The sequence below is a fragment of the Theropithecus gelada genome, chromosome 4, assembly GCF_003255815.1.
Source record: "Theropithecus gelada isolate Dixy chromosome 4, Tgel_1.0, whole genome shotgun sequence".
NCBI lineage: Eukaryota > Metazoa > Chordata > Mammalia > Primates > Cercopithecidae > Theropithecus > Theropithecus gelada.
The window spans coordinates 250,481-269,246 of NC_037671.1; the positions used below are offsets into that span (position 1 = coordinate 250,481).

The 18,766-nt window shown below is 56.5% G+C and overlaps 1 protein-coding gene across 4 annotated transcripts; it reads right to left on the bottom strand.

The window, feature by feature from the left end:
• Positions 1-122: 122 nt before the first annotated feature.
• Positions 123-17,945, bottom strand: LOC112623812 (epithelial discoidin domain-containing receptor 1-like). 4 transcript variants are annotated; one of them, XM_025384486.1, is made up of 19 exons: positions 16,396-16,457; positions 15,838-16,003; positions 14,872-14,926; positions 11,375-11,501; positions 11,179-11,281; positions 10,758-10,986; positions 9,076-9,223; positions 8,715-8,814; positions 8,041-8,227; positions 7,687-7,933; positions 7,099-7,194; positions 6,839-6,990; positions 5,581-5,746; positions 3,406-3,650; positions 3,121-3,248; positions 2,675-2,893; positions 1,963-2,197; positions 1,240-1,389; positions 123-1,123 (listed from the first exon to the last, which is right to left on the bottom strand). In XM_025384486.1, exons 4-19 carry the CDS (start codon positions 11,457-11,459, stop codon positions 983-985), a joined length of 2,631 nt encoding a protein of 876 aa, XP_025240271.1. In that variant the 5' UTR covers positions 11,460-11,501; positions 14,872-14,926; positions 15,838-16,003; positions 16,396-16,457; the 3' UTR covers positions 123-982. The 4 variants fall into 4 exon arrangements, with proteins under 4 accessions (XP_025240271.1, XP_025240267.1, XP_025240270.1 ...); XM_025384482.1 differs by lacking the exons at positions 14,872-14,926; positions 15,838-16,003; positions 16,396-16,457 and adding exons at positions 4,749-4,859; positions 15,301-15,579 and having other exon boundaries at positions 123-759; positions 989-1,123; XM_025384485.1 differs by lacking the exons at positions 14,872-14,926; positions 15,838-16,003; positions 16,396-16,457 and adding an exon at positions 17,576-17,945.
• Between the last annotated feature and the right edge of the window lie 821 nt (positions 17,946-18,766).

Below are 18,766 nucleotides of genomic sequence, written 5' to 3' on the forward strand. Positions count from 1 at the left end.
ACACATTGCTGGGCAAAATAGGTGATGGGAAATGGAATGGGGAGAGGGAGGAAAAAAGGAAGATGGGAAGTGGGTTCAGAGGGAGGTGCAGGAGGCAGTTACCAAGGAACCCACTCACACAGTTGTGGAAAACTCAACCTTTATTATTACCTGCCTAGTGCAGGGGATTAAAACTGCCTCAAGCTAGGTCCATATATTAGTGTAAAAATCTGTGTCTCTCCCCCCAAAAATGTACAAACCCCAAGTGATTATAGAAAAATCAATGTGGCAGCTACACTAGAGATGTCCAACCCCAAGGCTACAGGCTGTTGCTCCCTCTTTCCCACTAATCCCAATATTTACTCCACAGAAACGTACAGGCTTAGAGAAGTTCTAGCTACAAGACTGCAGGTGGGAAGTGGGGGTGACTGAGGGCTGGGGCGGGGCTACCCCCAGGTCCAGTGTTTCAGGTGATGGAGGTGGAAGAAGCCCAAGCTGAGAACAAGTCCCGGAGCAGGCATAAGGGAACATTTTCCTCTCCTTCTTGTCCTCTTCACCCCCAGATTCTCAGCCAGTGGGGTCCAGTGTGTGACAGGGAGAGAGAAGCTGGGGGCGCAGCCACCTCTCCAGGAATCAGTGTTGTCCAGTGGGGCCCAGGTGCTCCAATGGGCCATGTCCAGTGTCTATCCTATATTTCCCCCCACCCTTCCCCAAGGGAGGGCTAGAGGAGGTTGGAGAGGATCCCATCCACAGGGCCAGCTGGGTGGGTGACAGGGGCTTCTGGGAAGGAAGAACAGGAAGGGGACATGAGAGCGTGTCCAGGAAGGGGAGAAGGGGCATCAGCTCCCTAGGTGGGCCCAGCCCACCTGCAGTCTCACTGCCTCTATTAGAGGTGATGGGCTGTCGGGAGGGGAAGGGCAGAGGTGCCATTGGGTCCTCTTGTTTTAGTGTCACTGGCTTCCCCTGGATCGCTCCCTGAGGGAGGGGCAGCTGGACGTGTGATTCACACCGTGTTGAGTGCATCCTCTGCCAGGAACCGATGCAGCTGGGAAAAGGGTGGTCGCTGCTCAGACTCCCGGCTCCAGCACCGAAGCATCAGCTCATATAGGCCCTGCGGGCAGGCAGGCGGCCGGGACAGGTACACCTGCATTGTGGCAGTGTGGATGAGAGGCAGGGGACAAATATTCTTTAGTCTCCAAGATGACAACTGCCCCTTCTGTCCCCCACCTTGGACCCATCTTCCTTCCCCTCCACTCTGACCTGCCGGCCCTGGTCCCGGAAGAACTCCCCCGCGTTCTCGATGACCTGCTCGTCGGTGAGCTGCCCAAAGGGCTGGGCCCTGCAGAGCATCAGCACCTCCCACAGGGTCACACCAAAGGCCCACACATCACTTGCAGTCGTGAACTTCCCCTGGGATGCAGAGAAGGCAGCAAAAACAGACATCAGGCAACATAGACCCTCCTCCCTTCCTGTCAGAAGCCCCAGATCCACTCTGGGCTCCACTCAGGCCTGATCCCTCCCAACGCCAGGCTCTCCACTCTGCTCCGCTGGCCACCTTTTTCAACTCCTCTCCCTCGGATTCTGCCTTTCCTCTCCATGCTCTGGTCCTCTCTCCAGGGCCCTGGCCCACCTCTTCCTTCTGCTACTCCTTCCTCTCCATCCACCCCCACTTTCTGGTCCTGACCCTCAGTCTCCCTACGCACCCCCTCTGTCTCCAGCTTCCTCCCCCTACCTTGTCTCTTGAGCTCTCTGCCACCCTGTCTCCAACCCCAGTACCCACTCTTGGCTCCAGGACTCTTGCCCATCACACTGCAGCTCCTGCTTTCCCCAGTCCCTTGGGCTAGGAGAACCTCATTTTACAGATGAGATTCTGTAAAATGCAACCCAGAGAAAGTGCGTGACTGATGGAGACCAGGGCTGCGAGTGGCGGCCAGTGTTCTCCCACCTGCCCTGCCCCAACCTGGCTGTCCTCGGGCTGCTCACCATGAGGATGCACTCCCAGGCCATCCAGCGGATGGGCAGCACTGCCCGGCCCTGCACACGGTAATAGTCCCCAGCATAGAGGTTCCGGCTCATGCCAAAGTCTGCGATTTTGATGGTGAAATTTTCCCCAACTAGGCAGTTCCGCGTGGCCAGGTCGCGATGTACAAAGTTGAGTGTGGCCAGATAGCGCATGCCGGAGGCGATCTGGGCTGCCACATGCAACAGCATTGGGTAGCTGAGAAGGGAACCAACAGAAGGTCACTGGGGGCAGCTTCGCAGATTCCCATCCAGGAGAGGAGAGAGCGCCCACTCCCCGGGCCCGGTCACTCCGGTTCCCCATGTGGAGGTGGCATGCCCATGTGAGGCCAAGGGTCACTTCCGTCTCAATCTTCCAGGCCTAGCCAACCCTAGGGGGCTCTTCTTCCATTGTGCTCCCCAATCTGGACTCAGAGGGGAGTGAGGGTGACAGAAAGCAGAAGGGACATCATGGCAGGGCCCAAGTCCCTTCACCACTCTTGCGTAGTCACCTCCAGCCTTTCTGTCCATGTTCCTGGGTTAACTTGTCACACGTTCCTTATTCCAGGCCCTCCTGGAACCTCTCCCTGCCTTCCTACCCCCATGCTCCCCTCTTTTCCTCGAGGCTGAAGCAAGGGGAGAGGAAGAGACCCCCTTGGGGAATTCTCAGCAAGGCCCAGCCTGGGTAAGCAGGTACCTGATGGTGGGCCCCTGCGCAGCCTGCCCATCCCCAGGGGCCCCCTCAGCTGCCTTGTCCTCCAGCTGGTGGGCGCTGAGGAACTGGTTGAGGTCGCCGTTCTCCATGTAGTCAGTAATCATGCAGAGGGGGTCGTCCTGCACACACACGCCCAGCAGCCGGATGATGTTTGGGTCCTTGAGCCTCGACATGATCTTCACCTCTTTCAGGAAATCATTCCTGGAGAACAAGGAGAAGGTGAAGAGGAATGCCGAGTGGGCGGCCTGCACCTTCCCCCGCCCACCTCCTTCCTCAGGTGGACCAGGCGTCCCCACCCCCAGCGTACATGCAAATCCCCTCCCAGAAACGCCACCCCTCTGTTGAGCTCTGCCATTGTTCTCTCCAGGTGGCTCCCCACTCTTCATGGCCTCCCGTCCCTTCTTCCAGATGCCATCCCTGGTTCTCACCTGGCATTCTTGGTGGCATCTGGCCGTAAGATCTTGACAGCTACCAGCAAGGGGTGTCCCTTACGCATATTAAAGGGGCAGTCAAGACTGACCAGATCTTGAGGGCTGTCGACCTCACACAGGTGCACCTGGAGAAAGAAGTTCATTTGCTAGGCGATCACAGGGTCAAACGGATTAACATGGTCACAAATGACTAAGGTTCCTGGCCAGGGGAATGTGCAGGCATGGCATCAGAGCACCCAATAGGCCAGACACTACTGATGGCTGGGTAGGCACCCTCCTTACCTCCCCAAACTGGCCCTCGCCAAGCTTCTCTTTGAAGCGGAGCCTCGATCGAGGGAAATCCACTCTGGGGGGCCCATCCCCGACTGCCCCTGGGGGCAGTGCAGGCACAGCATAGGTGTTGCCCCCGGTGACGCCCTGCAGGGTAACAATGTCAGCCTCGGCATAATGGGGGACGCTGTTCTGGGGAGGTGGGGGCAGAAGCGGGGCGCCTGGCTTCTCAGGCTCCATATAGTCCCCACTGTAGGCTGCAGGGGTGAGGGGAAAGAAGACAGGACGAGGCATCAGGAACAGCCCGGGAGCTATGGTTCCCCACAGCTCAGCCTCCCGGAGGGCCCCGTGTCTCCCAGTCGAGTGAGAAACTGGGTCTATGCTGTATCTTCCCAGTATTCCATGCACCGACCTCAAACCAGGAAGACACTGGCATGGGATGAGAGTTAGCTATTCCAGAGGTTTTCAAGGCAATGAATATGGTTGAGCAAAACTGTCATAAAGTCTTACTCTTTAGGGCCTCCCTAGGGTCTCTCAAGAGACCATGAGATAAATCTTGGCTGGAAGAATTTTTCCCCAGGAATTCTCCCACCTCAGGATAGTCCCAGCATCCAGGCACCCTCCACCTTCCAAACCCTTGTCCCGTTCACCACAGCTCCCTCCCCTTCACTTAGCTGCTCTCCCATGGCTACTGCCTGGCTCCTCCTGGGGCCAAGCCCTCCCAGCCCTTTCAACCCAACACACCAAGCTCAATGACAAGCAGAGACAGGCACACAGAGAGGAGGGAGGATAACAGCTGCTCACAGTCCCAACACAAGTTGTCTACAGACAAGAGAGGAAGCAGAGCTGTCCCCTCTTAGCCCTGGGGAAGGGGCCACAATGAGAAGGCAACACCGAGGACAGGAGGGGCAGACGGAAAGGGTCGGGGCGTGAGCCTTCACCTCTGGGACTGCAGAGAGAGGACACATGTGGGGGAGAGGGCAAGCGCCGGGGTGAGAGCCCTCCTCCTCACAGCTCTAGAGAGAGCAGAGAATAAAGGAGGAGTTACAATAGTCTGGGGCCACCACGGCAACCTCCTGTCTAGCTCTGGAATGCCGAAGAGACAGTGTGGAAGAGGAGGAGGGAGAAGAGCTGGGGACCAGTAAGCTTTCTACTCTTCAGCTCAAGGTGGGGGGCTTTAAAAAGAGCAAGCAGCAGCAGAGATGAGCTAAGGTCACAAGAGCTTCCTCCTTGGGAGCTCAGGAGAGCAGAAGAGGCCACAGTGGGCAGAGGAGGAAGTGCAAGGTGTGAGGGCTTTTCCCTGCCCCAGTAGAGGTATGGGGAGCCTGGCGGAGCCCAGGAGCAGAGGGGCTTACCCTGGGTGTTGGTGGGTTTGGCCCAGGTGGGTGTGGGGGGGCCCGGGCCTCGAGGGGGACGGGCGTAAGTGGCCAGAAGGAGGCGGTAGGCTGGATTGGAGAGCAGCAACGCTGTCGGGAGAAGGAGGAGGGGAAACACGGGGAAGGGATGAGACTCAAGGCTAGACAGACAGGGAGACCTTGAATAGGGCAAGACCAGGGCTGATGGGATGACTGCATTAAGAGACAGACAGGATAAAACAAGGATCTGCAGAGTGACGGATGGCTGGCTGGATAATGAATGGATGGACAGATGGGATATATGAATAGATGGATGGATGGTAAACAGATGCTTTGTTGGATGGATGGATAATAGATGGATAGATGGATGTATGAATATAGATGGATGATGGATATGGATGGATGGATGGATGAATAGATTTATGAATATAGACAGAAGGATAGATGATGGAGGATTGATGGATGGATGCAAGGGTGTATGGCTATGGAAGGAAGGATGGGTGATGGAAGATGGATGGATAGAAGGAACAAACATGGTGAGTCTAATACAAAGCAGAGGGGCCGGGGAGACACAATGAGAGGGTACAACAAAGAGAGATGTTTGTGGGACACAGACGGGATAGGAACACGGGGGACTGTGGGTAATACATGCGGAACTCTTGAGAGACACTACATGATAGGGACAAAGAGTGATATAGGCAGTAACCAGGGGCACGGAAAGAAGAAAACAAGTGGAAACTGGGGAAGACAGGGAAAAAAGAGAATGGGAAAGGGTTACAGTAAGAAAACAGCAGAGAGGACAGAGGTGCGACTGGAACAAGGCGAGTCTTACCAGAGCCATTGGGGACACAGGGAGCGGAGTGGGGAGGATTCCCACGAGGCCGGGGCTCCTGGTAGGGGGGTGGCTCTCTAGGACCTGGGCGGTTGTTGATGAGGATAGTGTCCCCAGGAACAGAGAGGTGAACCGTCAGCTCCTCTTCCAACACCCTCCGTTCAGCCTTGTCATGGGGATGGGAGGCGTCACCCGTGTTGCTCAGCACACACGGCCTGGCCCTCTGCTGTGTCCATCCCTGCGTTGCCTCCCTCAGCCCTCACAAGAGCCCTACAGCTGTAGATACTATCAGCACCATCTTTAACAAGTAGAGAAACTGAAGCTCAAGAGCATGGAGGTAACTTCCCTGTCCCACAATGAGATTCCAACCCTCATCTGCCCAGTCCATAACTATCGACCTTTTTTTGTTTGTTTGTTTGTTTGTTTTTGGAGATGGAATTTTGCTCTTGTCGCCCAGGCTGAAGTGAAATGGCGCGATCTCAGCTTACTGCAACCTTCACCTCCCGGGTTCAAGAGATTCATGCCTCAGCGTCCCGAGTAACTGGGATTACAGGCATGAGCCACCATGCCTGGCTAATTTTGTATTCTAGTAGAGATGGGGGATTTCACCATGTTGGCCAGGCTGGTCTCGAGCTCTTGACCTCAGGTGATCCTCCTGCCTCGGCCTCCCAAAGTGCTAGGATTACAGGCGTGAGCAACCGTGTCCAGCCATCAACCTTAATGTATATTCCTGCCATTGGACTCCAACTGGAAGACATGGCCTGGGGTGTGCCAGACATCTTCCCTTTGCCCCTCCAGCCCCACTCTCCGCCTGTCTCCACCCTGCTTCTGCCCCAAGGCTGACCAGTGTAGACTGTACCAACAGGCCTCGTTTGGGCTGGCCAGAGAGGAGCCCGGCAGGAATTTGGGGCAGAAAGTGAAGTCAGGGCATCTATTCTCCCAGGCCCTCCCTGATGGGTAGGCACGGGCCAGCTGCATCCCAGGACCAAAGTCTACTGCCCCTGTCAAGGCACCCTCTCCACAGACTCTCTCCTCTGGGTCATGGTATTTGCCGCCTCCTCTCCACTCAGCAGACCCGGGACTCGGAAGCAGCCCTCCTTGTGAGCCCCATCCCCTCCTTGACATGGTGTAAGTGGTCTCTTTACTAAGCCCTCCTCTTGGAATGCTAGTGGGCTGTGCCCTGCAGGCCCCATTGGACTCTGGCTCGTGCTGGGGCCTAGCCTCCCCCCACCACTCCACAGGCCGCAGCTGTGCCCACCTTGCTGAGGAGCCTGCGCCAGTGCAGCCGCCAGAGCATGAGGGCAATGATGAGCAGCAGGAGCAGGATGATGGCCACCAGGCAGCCGATGAGGATTGCGGTCGGGCTCCCCTCGGCCTTGGCCACGGGCTGCTGGCCCCTGGGCTCCAGCTCTGGCGGAGGCAGCAGGGTCAGCACCACAGGAGGGTCCCACCCTAGCCGAGGGGGAGGCCCAGGGAGAAGGGTGCAGAGGGTCCACACGCCCACCCAAGGCTGCTCACCCAAGCTGCTGAAGTTGGTGGGAGGTGGGCCAGGCGGCCACCAGGGGGCTGGTGGGAAGGTGCCTCCCAGTGCTGGAGAGGAATTGTTCACCACATCTGGGGAGAAGGAACAAAAAGAAAGGAGAGAGGTAAATGAGGAGGAGACCCAAGGGAGGCAGTGGATTGCTGTGCAAAGGAGCAGAAGCATGGGTGATTCTCAATAGACAACCACTGACCAGTGGGGGTTGGGGGAGCAGGGTCCTGGAAGTCCCCAGCTGTGGTGGGTGTTAACCCTATAGTTGCTGGACTGTGGGGAAGCGAAGGACAGTTATCTGGAGGCTTAGAGGGTATTTCTCAACTAATACAGAAGTATTTCAATATTTTAACAACCAATACTGTCATACTAGCTCAATAACAGTCATGGGCGAGGGGCTTACAAAGGAAAGATGGATACGCAGAGAAAAGGAGGCAGAAAGGGGCTCAAGCTATTTGGGGTACCCCTAATTGAGAAGTTTCAGTGGGTGATGGGTGGATATGATGCAAGGAATGAATATTTTGGGGACACTGCAGGGTTAGGAATGAAATCAGTTGTCAATTTCAGGGACTTACCAGAGATGAAGGAGATTTCGCTGAAGAGTAACCAGGGCCCCGCAAAGAGGAAGCGGCACTGCAGAAAGCGAGCCACACGGCCACCAAGGGGCACTGAGACAGCCCGGGCTCTGGGGTCCCCCAGGTTGCCCCCCAGGTTGTGGCGCATAGGCTCCCCCTCCCAGGCCATGGCAGGGCCACGCCGGAAGCGACATTCCACCCCGCCAGGCAGACGGGCTCCCAGCGTGTGCATGTTGTTACAGTGGACCTGGGGGGAAGGGAAGAGGGCACAAGGTCAAGGCTAGGAGTGCTGGGAGCACCCCAACGGCACCACCCATAGCTTCAGAGCCCTCCTCGAGAGCCAGACTCACTCACCTGCATGGCCTGGAAGGCCCTCAGCCGGTCAAACTCAAACTCCATCTCCACGTAGCCACTGGAGAAGCTGTGGTTGCTCCATCCCACATAGTCATAGCCTGGCCAGACCCGTAGCTCCTGACTCTTCCTAAAGTCATCCAGCCCCACCACGCCATCTGCCAGCTGGCCCAGACCCCCATACTGCAATCTGGAGAAGGGACCAAGGAAGAGGAAGTTGGAAGGGAAGAGAGTCTTAATATCCAGGCACTCTGCCCTGTCACCCCCTGGCACAGTGGCCTGGCAAGCCTGGCTCCCGTCCACTAGTCCCATTCCCACCCCACCCCACCCCACACTCATGCAGCTGGCTCTGCTCTTCTCTCCACCCCTACCCCAGCTGTATCACAGGTACTTTGCAGGTCACATCCAGCACACCACCTCTAAGGGGCACCATTTCAATCTGTGATGTGCATATTTATTGCAGCAATTTCCAACAATGTGTGTTAGCAAAGAGGTGCCTTTTTTGTACACTGTCATATGGGCTAGTGGTCACCCAAGTCCTACCCTCTGAGGCCCCACCTAACCTATCCCTCTTCTCAATTCTTCCGTCTCATTCCCCACCCTACTCACCATCCCCCCCTACACACACACACAGTCCTCCCACCCTAAACTCCACGTCCTGCAGGGGTCTTTCTTACCCGCCCATGGTATGTCCATCATAGGTGGAGTCGTTGAGGTACACAGCCTCAGATAAGTACATTGTCTGCCCCACAGGGGCGGTGTAAGACAGGAGTCCATCTGGGGCAGGGTGAGAGGATGGGGATCAGAGGCACGAAGGCTCCATCCCTCATCCCTGCATCAGGCCTGGGCAGGTTTCAGGTCCCTTCTCATATCTCTCCACTGGCACATTGGCATGGAGGAGACAATGCCAGCTAGCCCCTTCCTCAGAGTGACAGTTTCCCAGCAGGAGAAAGGGAATCCTGGATGCCCATTCTCCACACTCCCCACCCTGCACTCCCCTGCTCAGGAAACAGATTTCCAGGGAGCTGGGCCACTCACCCCTCCAGAGGCAGCCATAGAGCTCCACCCGCAGACAGACGCTCATGACCCGGTCAGCCCGGGGGTAGAAGCGAACCAGTCGGGCAACCATGGGGGGCCCAAGGTCCTTCAGCACTACTCCCTCAGGGTCCTCATTGCCTGAGATCACCTGTGGGCCAGGAAACGGGGTGCGTGGGAAGGGGTCCAGGTCAGATCTTACTTCCCAGCCACCAGCTGCTCCCTGGCCCAGCCCACAGTGGCCACTTAGAGACCCGTGAGGGGTGGCACCGAGCACACAGCACTGTGGGGCACAGCCAGGCATGGGTGAAATGAAGATCTGCAGCTGAGACCTCTGGCCCTCTTGCAGCTCTGATGTTCTGTCCTCAGACTCCAGGCTCAGCTGCCCTCTTCTCCTTGTCTGGCTCCATCCATTTGTCTCCCAGCCTATCCTCCCATTGTGCCCAGATTCTCCCCAGTCCTCACAGCCCTGCACCCCTGCCTCAGCTTCCCCTTCATTTCAGCCCATTCCCTCTGTTCATTCAGCAGAAGGTGGGTGAGTGCCTGCTCTGTGCCAGGCACGTTCTCAGTGGTGAACGTCACTCCCCGCCCTTGCAGGACTGAAATCCCAGCAAGGGAAACAGCTGCGAAGAACAAGAGGCAGGGTGTATGGACAGAGCAGTGCAGTGGGTGGCCAGAAAAGGCTCTCTGAGGAGGTGACACCTGGCGGAGAACTGAATGGGGTGAGGGAGAGCCTGTGGTTATTTGCGGGAGGAGCTTTGCAGGCACAGAGAAAACGTCCGGAAGCTGTGGGAACGAGCCCTGGCTTGTTCCAGCAACAACGAGAACGGCAGTGTGGCCAAGGAGGCGCAAGGAGCCAGTGATGCAGGCAGGAGCCAGGTCAGGCTGAGCATCCCGCACCAGCTAGGGGTTCAGCTTTTGTTCTGGCAGAGTGGAAAGCCAGCACAGGGGTGTCGGCTAGGTGTGACGTATCTGATTTACATGCTTTAAGGTCCACTTGATGCAGCCCCCCAGGTGGAAATCTGGCTCCAGGCAGAAAAGGGCAGAAGCAGGGAGACCCATTTGGCATCTACTGCACTCATCTAAGCTGGAGATGGTGGGCGGGTGGCCTAGGGCAGTAGAGGTGGAGTGGTGAGGAGTGACTGGACTCAGGAACACTATGGAGGTAGAACAGACTGGGCTGCTGATACTTTGGAAGGAGGTGAGAGAAAAAGAGGAATCAAGGATTTCATCTTAGCTTATAGCCTAGGCAACCAGGCAATGGTGATACCACTTCCTGAGCTGGAGAATGCCAGGGGAGGAGCAGGTTTAGGTTGGGAATGGGAATCAAATGCAGCTTGGGAAATTAAAGGTACGTTTGAGATGCCTATTAGACATCTAGGTGGCTGGCTACAATGCTTGTAATCCCAGCACTTTGGGAGGCTAAGGTGGGAAGATCGCTGAGCCCAGGAGTTCAAGACCAGCCTGGGCAACATAGCAAGACCCCATCTGTTTAAAAAAAAAAGACATCTAGGTGAAGAAGTCCAAAAGGTAGCCAGGTTTGCAATACTGTTTGGAGCTCAGCTGAGAGGCTTGGGCTGGCGATTATATAAACTGGAGGGTCGTCAGTGTATAGGTGGTGTTCACAGTACAGCTGGAAGTGAGGAAAATCAACCTCCTCTGGGTGCTGCCTCTGCCAGTCTCACCTCCTGACCCCAGCGGTCCTTCCAGTCCATCCAGCGGCGACCGTCCCGGGAGTAACGCAGCCGGTAGCTCCGGGAGAACTCCTTGCCCAGGCCCCCAGCATGCCGTCCCTGGGTGCCCACCAGAGCCACCAGGTGCAGCCGTTGTAGATCCACCTGCAAGTACTCCTCCTCCTTGGGAAACACCGACCCTGCGGGGCACCAGGCCCCATCCCCGTCACTGCTCTCCAACCTGAAAGGGTGAAGAGGGGCACAGAGAACATCTGGCCCCAGGTCTGCCTCTATCTCCAGTACTTAAACCCCACTTCATTCGCCCCTCAGACTGCAGGGCTTTCACTGGCATGGGCAGAGGGGTTGGAGGGGAAGTAGAGGTCCCAGGGGCTCCCCTCGGGGCAGCTGCAGGTGTATCAGGTGTGCCAAGTACCTGCTGTGGCGGGCGGCAGTGGAGTCTGACCAGGAGCTGGAAGCAGAGATGTCACTGTCTGGGATGGTCCGGTCCTGCATGCCCAGGGCATAGCGGCACTTGGCTGAGTAAAAAGCAGGCATGTAACAGGTCAAGGCCCCCAACTCTCTACCTCCCAAGCCCTGGCCCTCAGGGACCCATGATTCAGTCTCCTCACCAGGATCAAAATGTCCCTTCATGTCAGCATCTCCACTTGCCACCAAGAGCAGCAGCAGTAAAGACGAGAGGGCCCCTGGCCCCATAGCTCCTGATCCCTCGGGCCTAAGGGGGTGGGGGCAGCATCTCTGCAGGGGATAAAATGGGTGGTGGGTAAGTTAATCAGGGGACTGAGTCATAGCTGACAGCAACAGACAGAATGGGCCGCTTTGGGGATAATAACAGTAAAACAACAACAACAGTCATTGTTTAACAGCATCAGCTGTATTTTTAGAATGCTTCCCCTGTGCCAGACACTGGCCTAAACCCTTAAACAGAATCCATAATTTTATCTTCACAGTCACTTCATAAGGTAGATACTATTACTATCCATATTTAACACATGAAGAAACTAGGGCAGAGATCAGTTAACTTCCTGAAGCCCCATTTCTGCAATCAAGAATGGGCAAAATACCCCCATAGACAATGGCTTAGAACAAACAAGTGTGCAAAAAATGTTATAACACACACAACAGGAAAAGGTTTAATAACTACAGTAAACTAAGGCCCCTTAGGAACTGACAAGAAAAAATACATAAGTAACCCAATAAAGAAACCACCAAAGAATTTGAATAGTCATTTCACAGAAAAAGCCAAATTGCCAACATTTTTTTATGGTCAAATTCACTAGCCTCAGGGAAATACCACACAGATTGACTAGATTTTTTTTTAAGGCTGTAACATATAAAAGTGGTGGAGGGTGAAGAAAAGGGAGGCACTATGCTCAATGGCAGAAATGTAGTGTTATCCTCTATTAGGAAAGGGATCTAGCAATGTCTATTAATTTAAAAAGCACGTCCTCTTCAACCCAGCATTCCCTCTCCTAATGATCTACCCAAATGGGGAGACAGAAGCACCAGGAAGAAAGAACATATGTGCAGGGCTGGGTCTGGTGGCTCATGCCTGTAACCCCAGCACTTGGGGAGGTTGAGATGGGAGGATCACTTGAGGCCAGGAGTTAGAGACCAGCCTGGTCAACATAGCGAGACCCCATCTCTTTTAAAAAAAAAAAATGAAAAAGAAAAAGAAAAAGAAAAAAGAAAAAAAAGAAGATGCTCAAAGATGTTTATTATGGCACCTTTTGTGAGACATAAATCTGTAAGATATGTGAATGCCCACAGAGGACAGGCTGGAATTAAAAAATAATAATAATAAGGTTTATGGACTACTCTGCAGCTATGAAAAGTAACAAAGAGGCAATAAATTCCTAACTTAGTGTAATTTCCTTGTGTATCTGTTGAATATGAAAAGCAACCTACAGAAGTATAAAAAATTATCCCACCTTTTGAAAACAGAACAAGCACCCATGTTTGTATATATATCTGTGTGTATGTCTACAGGTAAAGAATATATAATAGAATATAACAATAGAATATAATATAGCCGGGCGCGGTGGCTCACGCCTGTAATCCCAGCACTTTGGGAGGCCGAGGCGGGCGGATCACAAGGTCAGGAGATCGAGACCACAGTGAAACCCCGTCTCTACTAAAAATACAAAAAATTAGCCGGGCGCGGTGGTGGGCGCCTGTAGTCCCAGCTACTCAGGAGGCTGAGGCAGGAGAATGGCGTGAACCCGGGAGGCGGAGCTTGCAGTGAGCCGAGATCGCGCCACTGCACTCCAGCCTGGGCGACAGCGCGAGACTCCGTCTCAAAAAAAAAAAAAAAAAAAAAAAAAGAATATAATATAACACGAGTTAACATGAATGGGGCAAAAGAAAAGCAAATAAAAAAAGACAGGTTGATTGTATTATTTTTCTAAATCCTATAACATAAATGCATTTATGTAAAACCATATGATATGTAAAAGAATATGAAATTCATTTTGAATTTTAAAAAATAAATGTCCCAGAAAAGGTTGGGCAATTCCTTGTTGAGGATATGATAGAATTAAACATCAGATAAGCCTGGACCAGCTGACCCTGCTGCCCTCCCACATAGGAGTCTAGACTTCTAAGACAAGGGCAGAGGGGACCCCAGCACCTTCCAGTCTTACTGTCCCCTAGAGCCCTCTAGGCCCAGGGTGGTCCCTGGACCATCAGCAATACCTGGAAGCATGGAAGAAATCAGAATCTCAGGCTCACCCTTGACCTGCTGAATCAGAATCTGCATTTTAACACAATTCCCAGGTGATCTGTGCCCATTAAAGTTTCAAAATCCCTACTCTGTTCCTCAGGATCAGGAAGCTTACCCCACATAAAACAATTCTAAATGGCATCTCCTTACAAACCCAAATAACTACTCTCCCCTCCCCTGCTGCAGGAAAAGCTGTCCTAACCTGTACTGGTCCCAGAGCCCCACAGTGAAGTCTCCAGGCCCTAGAGTCCTGAGGGACTCGACTGCCACCTCTTATCAGGTTCAGGGCATCTTGGGCCCAGTTATCCCTGCTCTGCCTTCCTGAGACCCAGACATCCAGTCCCCCAGTTCCCACTTCCAGAAGGTGGCTGCCTCTGAGGGAATGAGGAAAGGCTGAGTTGCCTTGGAGATGAGGGCGGGTCTAAAGACAAGGAAGGCAGGTCACCCCAGGAGGTAGGAGGAGTGGGGGATACTCCCCCATCCCTTTGTCCTCCTTCAGCTGCTCCCACAATGCACTAGGGCAGGAATGTAAGAGGCAGCTGAGACCCCAGAGCTCTGAAGCAGCAGCTGAGGGGGATGACTGAGTTGTGGGGGGCACTCAGTTATCAAGGAGAGGCTAGAACCAGAAGGCATCACGCCTGGTCCCTTAGGGTCCAGCGCTAGGGAGCAGGCGGCCAGAGTCCCAGGAGACTGGCTCAGAATTCCTGGGTGCCACTCTCCACCCCCACCTCTCTCTGGAACAGCGGGGCTCTTGTTCCCCTGAGTAACCTTCATGCCTATCCCAGATGAGTCATCCGAGCCACACAGAGCCGAGAGGAGCCCGGGGCAGAGACACAAAGGCAGGCAGAGGATAGGAGGCAGGCAGAGACAGATCGAGAGCCACAATGCAAGAGGTAAATAGAGCAGGCTCAGAAACACGGGGCACAGAGCCAAGCAGAGGAGCACAGAGAAGCACAGAGCCATCTGGGCTCTCCGTTCTCCAACACCCCCAGTCACCTCATCTCTCTCCACTGGGTCTTCAGCCCATAGTCAGAGACACAGAGGGCAAGAGAGGACAGGCCCAGAAGACCTTCCCCAATCCCACCGCCTCCCACCCCATTACAACCAAAGACAAACCAGGGGCCAGGCCACCCTGCCTCAAGTCTTTCACGCTCCTCTCCCAACCCCCCATGTCCCACTCAGACAACACCCACACAGCTCTGTATACACACACACACACACACACACACACACACAGTAAGACACAGAAACTTACTGAACTGGCTGTAAACAGCGAGGCTAAATGTGGCATGCACACACCCCCCTCTCAGTGTCTCTGACAACCATCACAGAGTTTCTGAGACAGAGGAAACACAGAAGCTCATGCACACATCAACCCGTCCACACCTGGGCATTCCTTCAAGTCCAACCCCATCGCTCAATGAATAGCCACTTCAGACACCTGTGAACATGAAATGACAGACACCACATGCTCCTGTGACCAGAAGACAGCATGAGACACACACGCCCAGGCCCTTGGGTACAGGATCCCCAGAGAACTGGGGCCCAGCCTCTAACACACACAGGTGACCAAGCCAGAGGGATGTCGAGGGGGCAGAGAACAGGTGGGCGCTGGGTGGGAAGAGTGGCAATAAGGACAACAGCCTTTCCCTGCCTTTCCACTCTCCTTTCACCTGTCTCCACTACACCACTCAGTCCTGGACACACCTACAGGCCCTCAGCAACAGCCGGCGAGCTTGGGCGCCAGCGTCTGGCTGCTGGAAGTACTGGGAAGAAATGTTCAGTCAGGAGCCAGGTGTGGGGGGTGGCGCTCACTGGCAATGACATTCTCTCATGCCAGAGCCAACTGACCATTCAGCCGGGAAGAGTGGTGTCACTGGTGGGTTACAGTGTCAGTCCCTCTTTTTGCTGGACTGTGACCAGGGTGACCAACTGGGTGTTGGCTGAGCGAAGGCTTAGCAGTCAGTAGATGGCCCCAGGGACTGGCCAGGTGGAGGGCAGGCCGTGCTCTCCAGGCGGTGATGAGCTGACTCAGTGGGGCTGCGCAGGAGCATCTCCTCCCGGGGCTCAGTACCTCCACACTGAGTGAAGGGGGACTTCCCTCCATGCTGGAGGCTCAAAGCTCTTTCTGGGAGGTCAGGGCTTCACCTCCCCCCAGCGCCCGCCCCCGGTTTTCAGATGGTAAGCCAGAGCATCGGGGAGGCGGGCAGGGAGGCTTAGAAGAGCTGGACGACCAAGCACGGCCCGGGACGTCCTGTCTCCCCCGCCGCTCGCCCGGCAGCCGCCGCCGCGCGCCGCCACCCCAAGAGCCCCAGGCCTCCGCCAGCGGGGTCCGCTCGCCGCTCTCCCTACCTCTCATCGCTCCTCCCGGCAGACCCAGGCGTCCGACCCGGGAGCAGGGCCTCTTCGGCGGCAGGGCGAGGGGCGGGGGAGGCGGAGGGAGCCAGGAGCCAGGAGCGGGAGGCGCCGGCGGGGCTCGGGTGTCGGGAGGCGGCTCCCGCGAGCAGCTGTCGGGGGCCTGTTCCGGGGAGAGGAGCCAGGACTGGGGCGGCTCGGGCCCAGGCGCCGCCTCCCCCTCGCCTCGGCTCCCTCCCTTCCTCCTCCCGCTCCTCGCTCTGCTCCCTCCCCTCGGCCTTCTCGCCGCGCGTTCGGGCTCGCCGCCCTCCCTTCCCCCTCCCGGACCCAGTAGTCCCGGTGGCTCCCACGCCCCGCGCCGCGCTCCAGGCTCCGCGCCCGCCACGCCCACCCCGTGCGCCCGCGCCCGGCCCGGCCTCCCCCAGGTAACCCGCCCGCCGAGCCCGCCAGGGCGCTCCGAGGCCGCCCAGCCGCCCGCGCCGCTGCCCCCGGTCGGCTCCGCGCCCAGTCCCCTCCACCCACTCGCAGCCCACCCCCGCTTCCCAAAACGAGAACCTCCAAAGCTGGCGCCCCAGGGGGCCGGCTGCAGTCCCGCTCAGTGCCCACGAGGGGAAGACGCCCCTCCTACTTCTGGGCTCGGTTCCTGGTGGGAGAGGCGAAGGGGAGCAGCCCCAGGGCACAGAGGAAGAAGCAGGTTCCCACAGGCTAGGCCCAGCCCAGCTGCCGGAGTTAGCCCGGAGAAGGGAGCAGGGCTCAGGTCTCAGGGCTCACCTGTCCAGCCAGGCCCAGACAACTCTTTTCACTCCACCAACCTTTGCTCCTCTCTCGCAGCCTGTGCGCTCCCGCCCCTACCACCCAACCTGGAAGGCCCCAGACCCTGAGGGCGGGCCCACTCTCTTCTAACCCCTTCCTCTCTAACCTTCTCCTCTCAGTTCTTCTCTCTGCAGGGCCTTCTCAGGAACCCGGGGGTCCAGACGCCCAGGCCCTGATTCCCCTGGGCTCCCAACGGAGTGGAGTGGGAGGGGAACTCAGGAGTCCTCAGGACAAGCCTCCCTCAGGTCCAGCCAGCTCTAGCCCTGGTGAACCGGAGGGTCTGATCACTGGCCAGAAAAGGACAAAAATGAGGCCAGGGCAAAGTTGGGTGGTCGGGAGGAGGAAGAAGAGGAGCAGGAGAAGGATGGAGGCACAGTGAAAATCACACACAGTCAAAAGGAAGGGGACCAAGAGACCCAGGGAAGATGACACAGTGACAATGAGTGGGCAAAGCAACTGAGAGAGCTGCTGGGCAGAGGATGGAGCGGGACAGAACTTGTGTGGGAGGTGCTTCTCCCGCTCCCCCCCCCCCTCAGCATTACCTCAGCCCCTCACCTCTCTCCACACCCCCACACCTGCTCACCACCTAGACAATGTCACGGTCACAGGAAGGTCTCACTCCACTGCACATCTCCACCCCAGAAACCTCACAGTAGATAAAAACATACCCTGCTTGCAGTCCCAGACAACGATCCCAAGAAAGAAACACGAAGTCCCAACCAGACAAGTACACAAAAGCACTACCAGGAAGAAGCTGGCCCTTGGGAAAGGCCGAGGCACACATGGGCACTAGTTCAGAAGCCCAAGGACGTTCCAACGGCTGAGGGACCTGCTAACAGCCAGCCTCAGGGTCACTCGGAGAGCAGCTTCTTCCCGCCTCCCTGTCCCACCAAGCCCCCGGGGATTCCTCCGGAACACCTACCCCTCCGGAGACAGCAGCTGGGGAATCTAGGCCCAGGAGACGCTGGACTGGGGGTGGGGCCAGCCTGGGGGTGGGGCCAAGGCTTCCCAAGTCACCTCACCTGGCAGCACGCAGCCCCTCCTTCCAGGAGTTGTGCTCTGGGAAAGCCCCGACAGGCCTGCCAGGCAAGCTACAGCCCGTCATACCCTGGTGGGACATTCCACACCGCAGACCCACGCTGACCCCAGCTAAGTGGCATGACAGTGCCAGACAGAGGGGTCCACTGGGGAGAGCAGAAGGAGCTAGAGAGTCCTGAAACCTTTGTCCCTTCTTCTCACTGCCTCAGGAGAAATTCCCAGCGGTGATGCCCACCTCGCCCCAGCTCCAGGCTGGAGGAGTGGGAGGGATGCAAGGCTGGGGCCCAGTGGAGTCAAGTGACAACGGAAGGGGAGCTGGAGCCAGCTGGAATGCGGGACTCGGGCTTCCCGGGGGCCTGAGAGGGAAATCCCAGCCATCCTGGGGCCCAGAGAGCAGCACCAAAGACCAAGAGGGCCTGATTACCCATCCGTGGTCCCCAGAGCCCATTCCACATCTCCTGCATCACTCCGAACCCCAGAGGCCCCCTGTGTCCCCCAGAACCCCAAAAGACCTTCTACCATCCCCTCCCATCCTGGGCTTCCCTCCCCTTCAAGCCAGTGGCAGCCTGCTGCCCAGGAAGGAGAGGACAGGAAACAGCTGAAAAAATGTGAGGAGAGGCACATAGGAGAGGGGAGAGGGCAGCTTCAGGCCTGCAGACCACCTGGCCACAGGAGGGAAGCCCAGCACGACCAGCGAGCGAGAGGACGGACCAGATGGGCCCCCACACACACACTAGCTGCAGTGCCTTCTGAGAGCTGCAGTTGCCTCTCGGGGAGCAGGCTGGGTCAGCAGCTGGGGAGAGTGAGAAGTGACGGGTAGGGGGCAGGGTGAAGGAGTGGACAAGGTTTTGGGTGTGAGTCAGACCTGATGCCACTGAATACAAACTGGAAACTGAGGTCAGGGAGTGAAGGAGGAGATTGAGATGACATATCTCTGGGAGATGAAACCGCTCAGCTGTGGATGGGGAAGAAGGGGGCACGGGACCAGAAGAGGGAGAGGAGGCTGATGGTCAGATGGGGACAATGGTGAGGGAACTCCCAGAGAGACAGGAGATGGACTGAGGTAAAGGCCGAG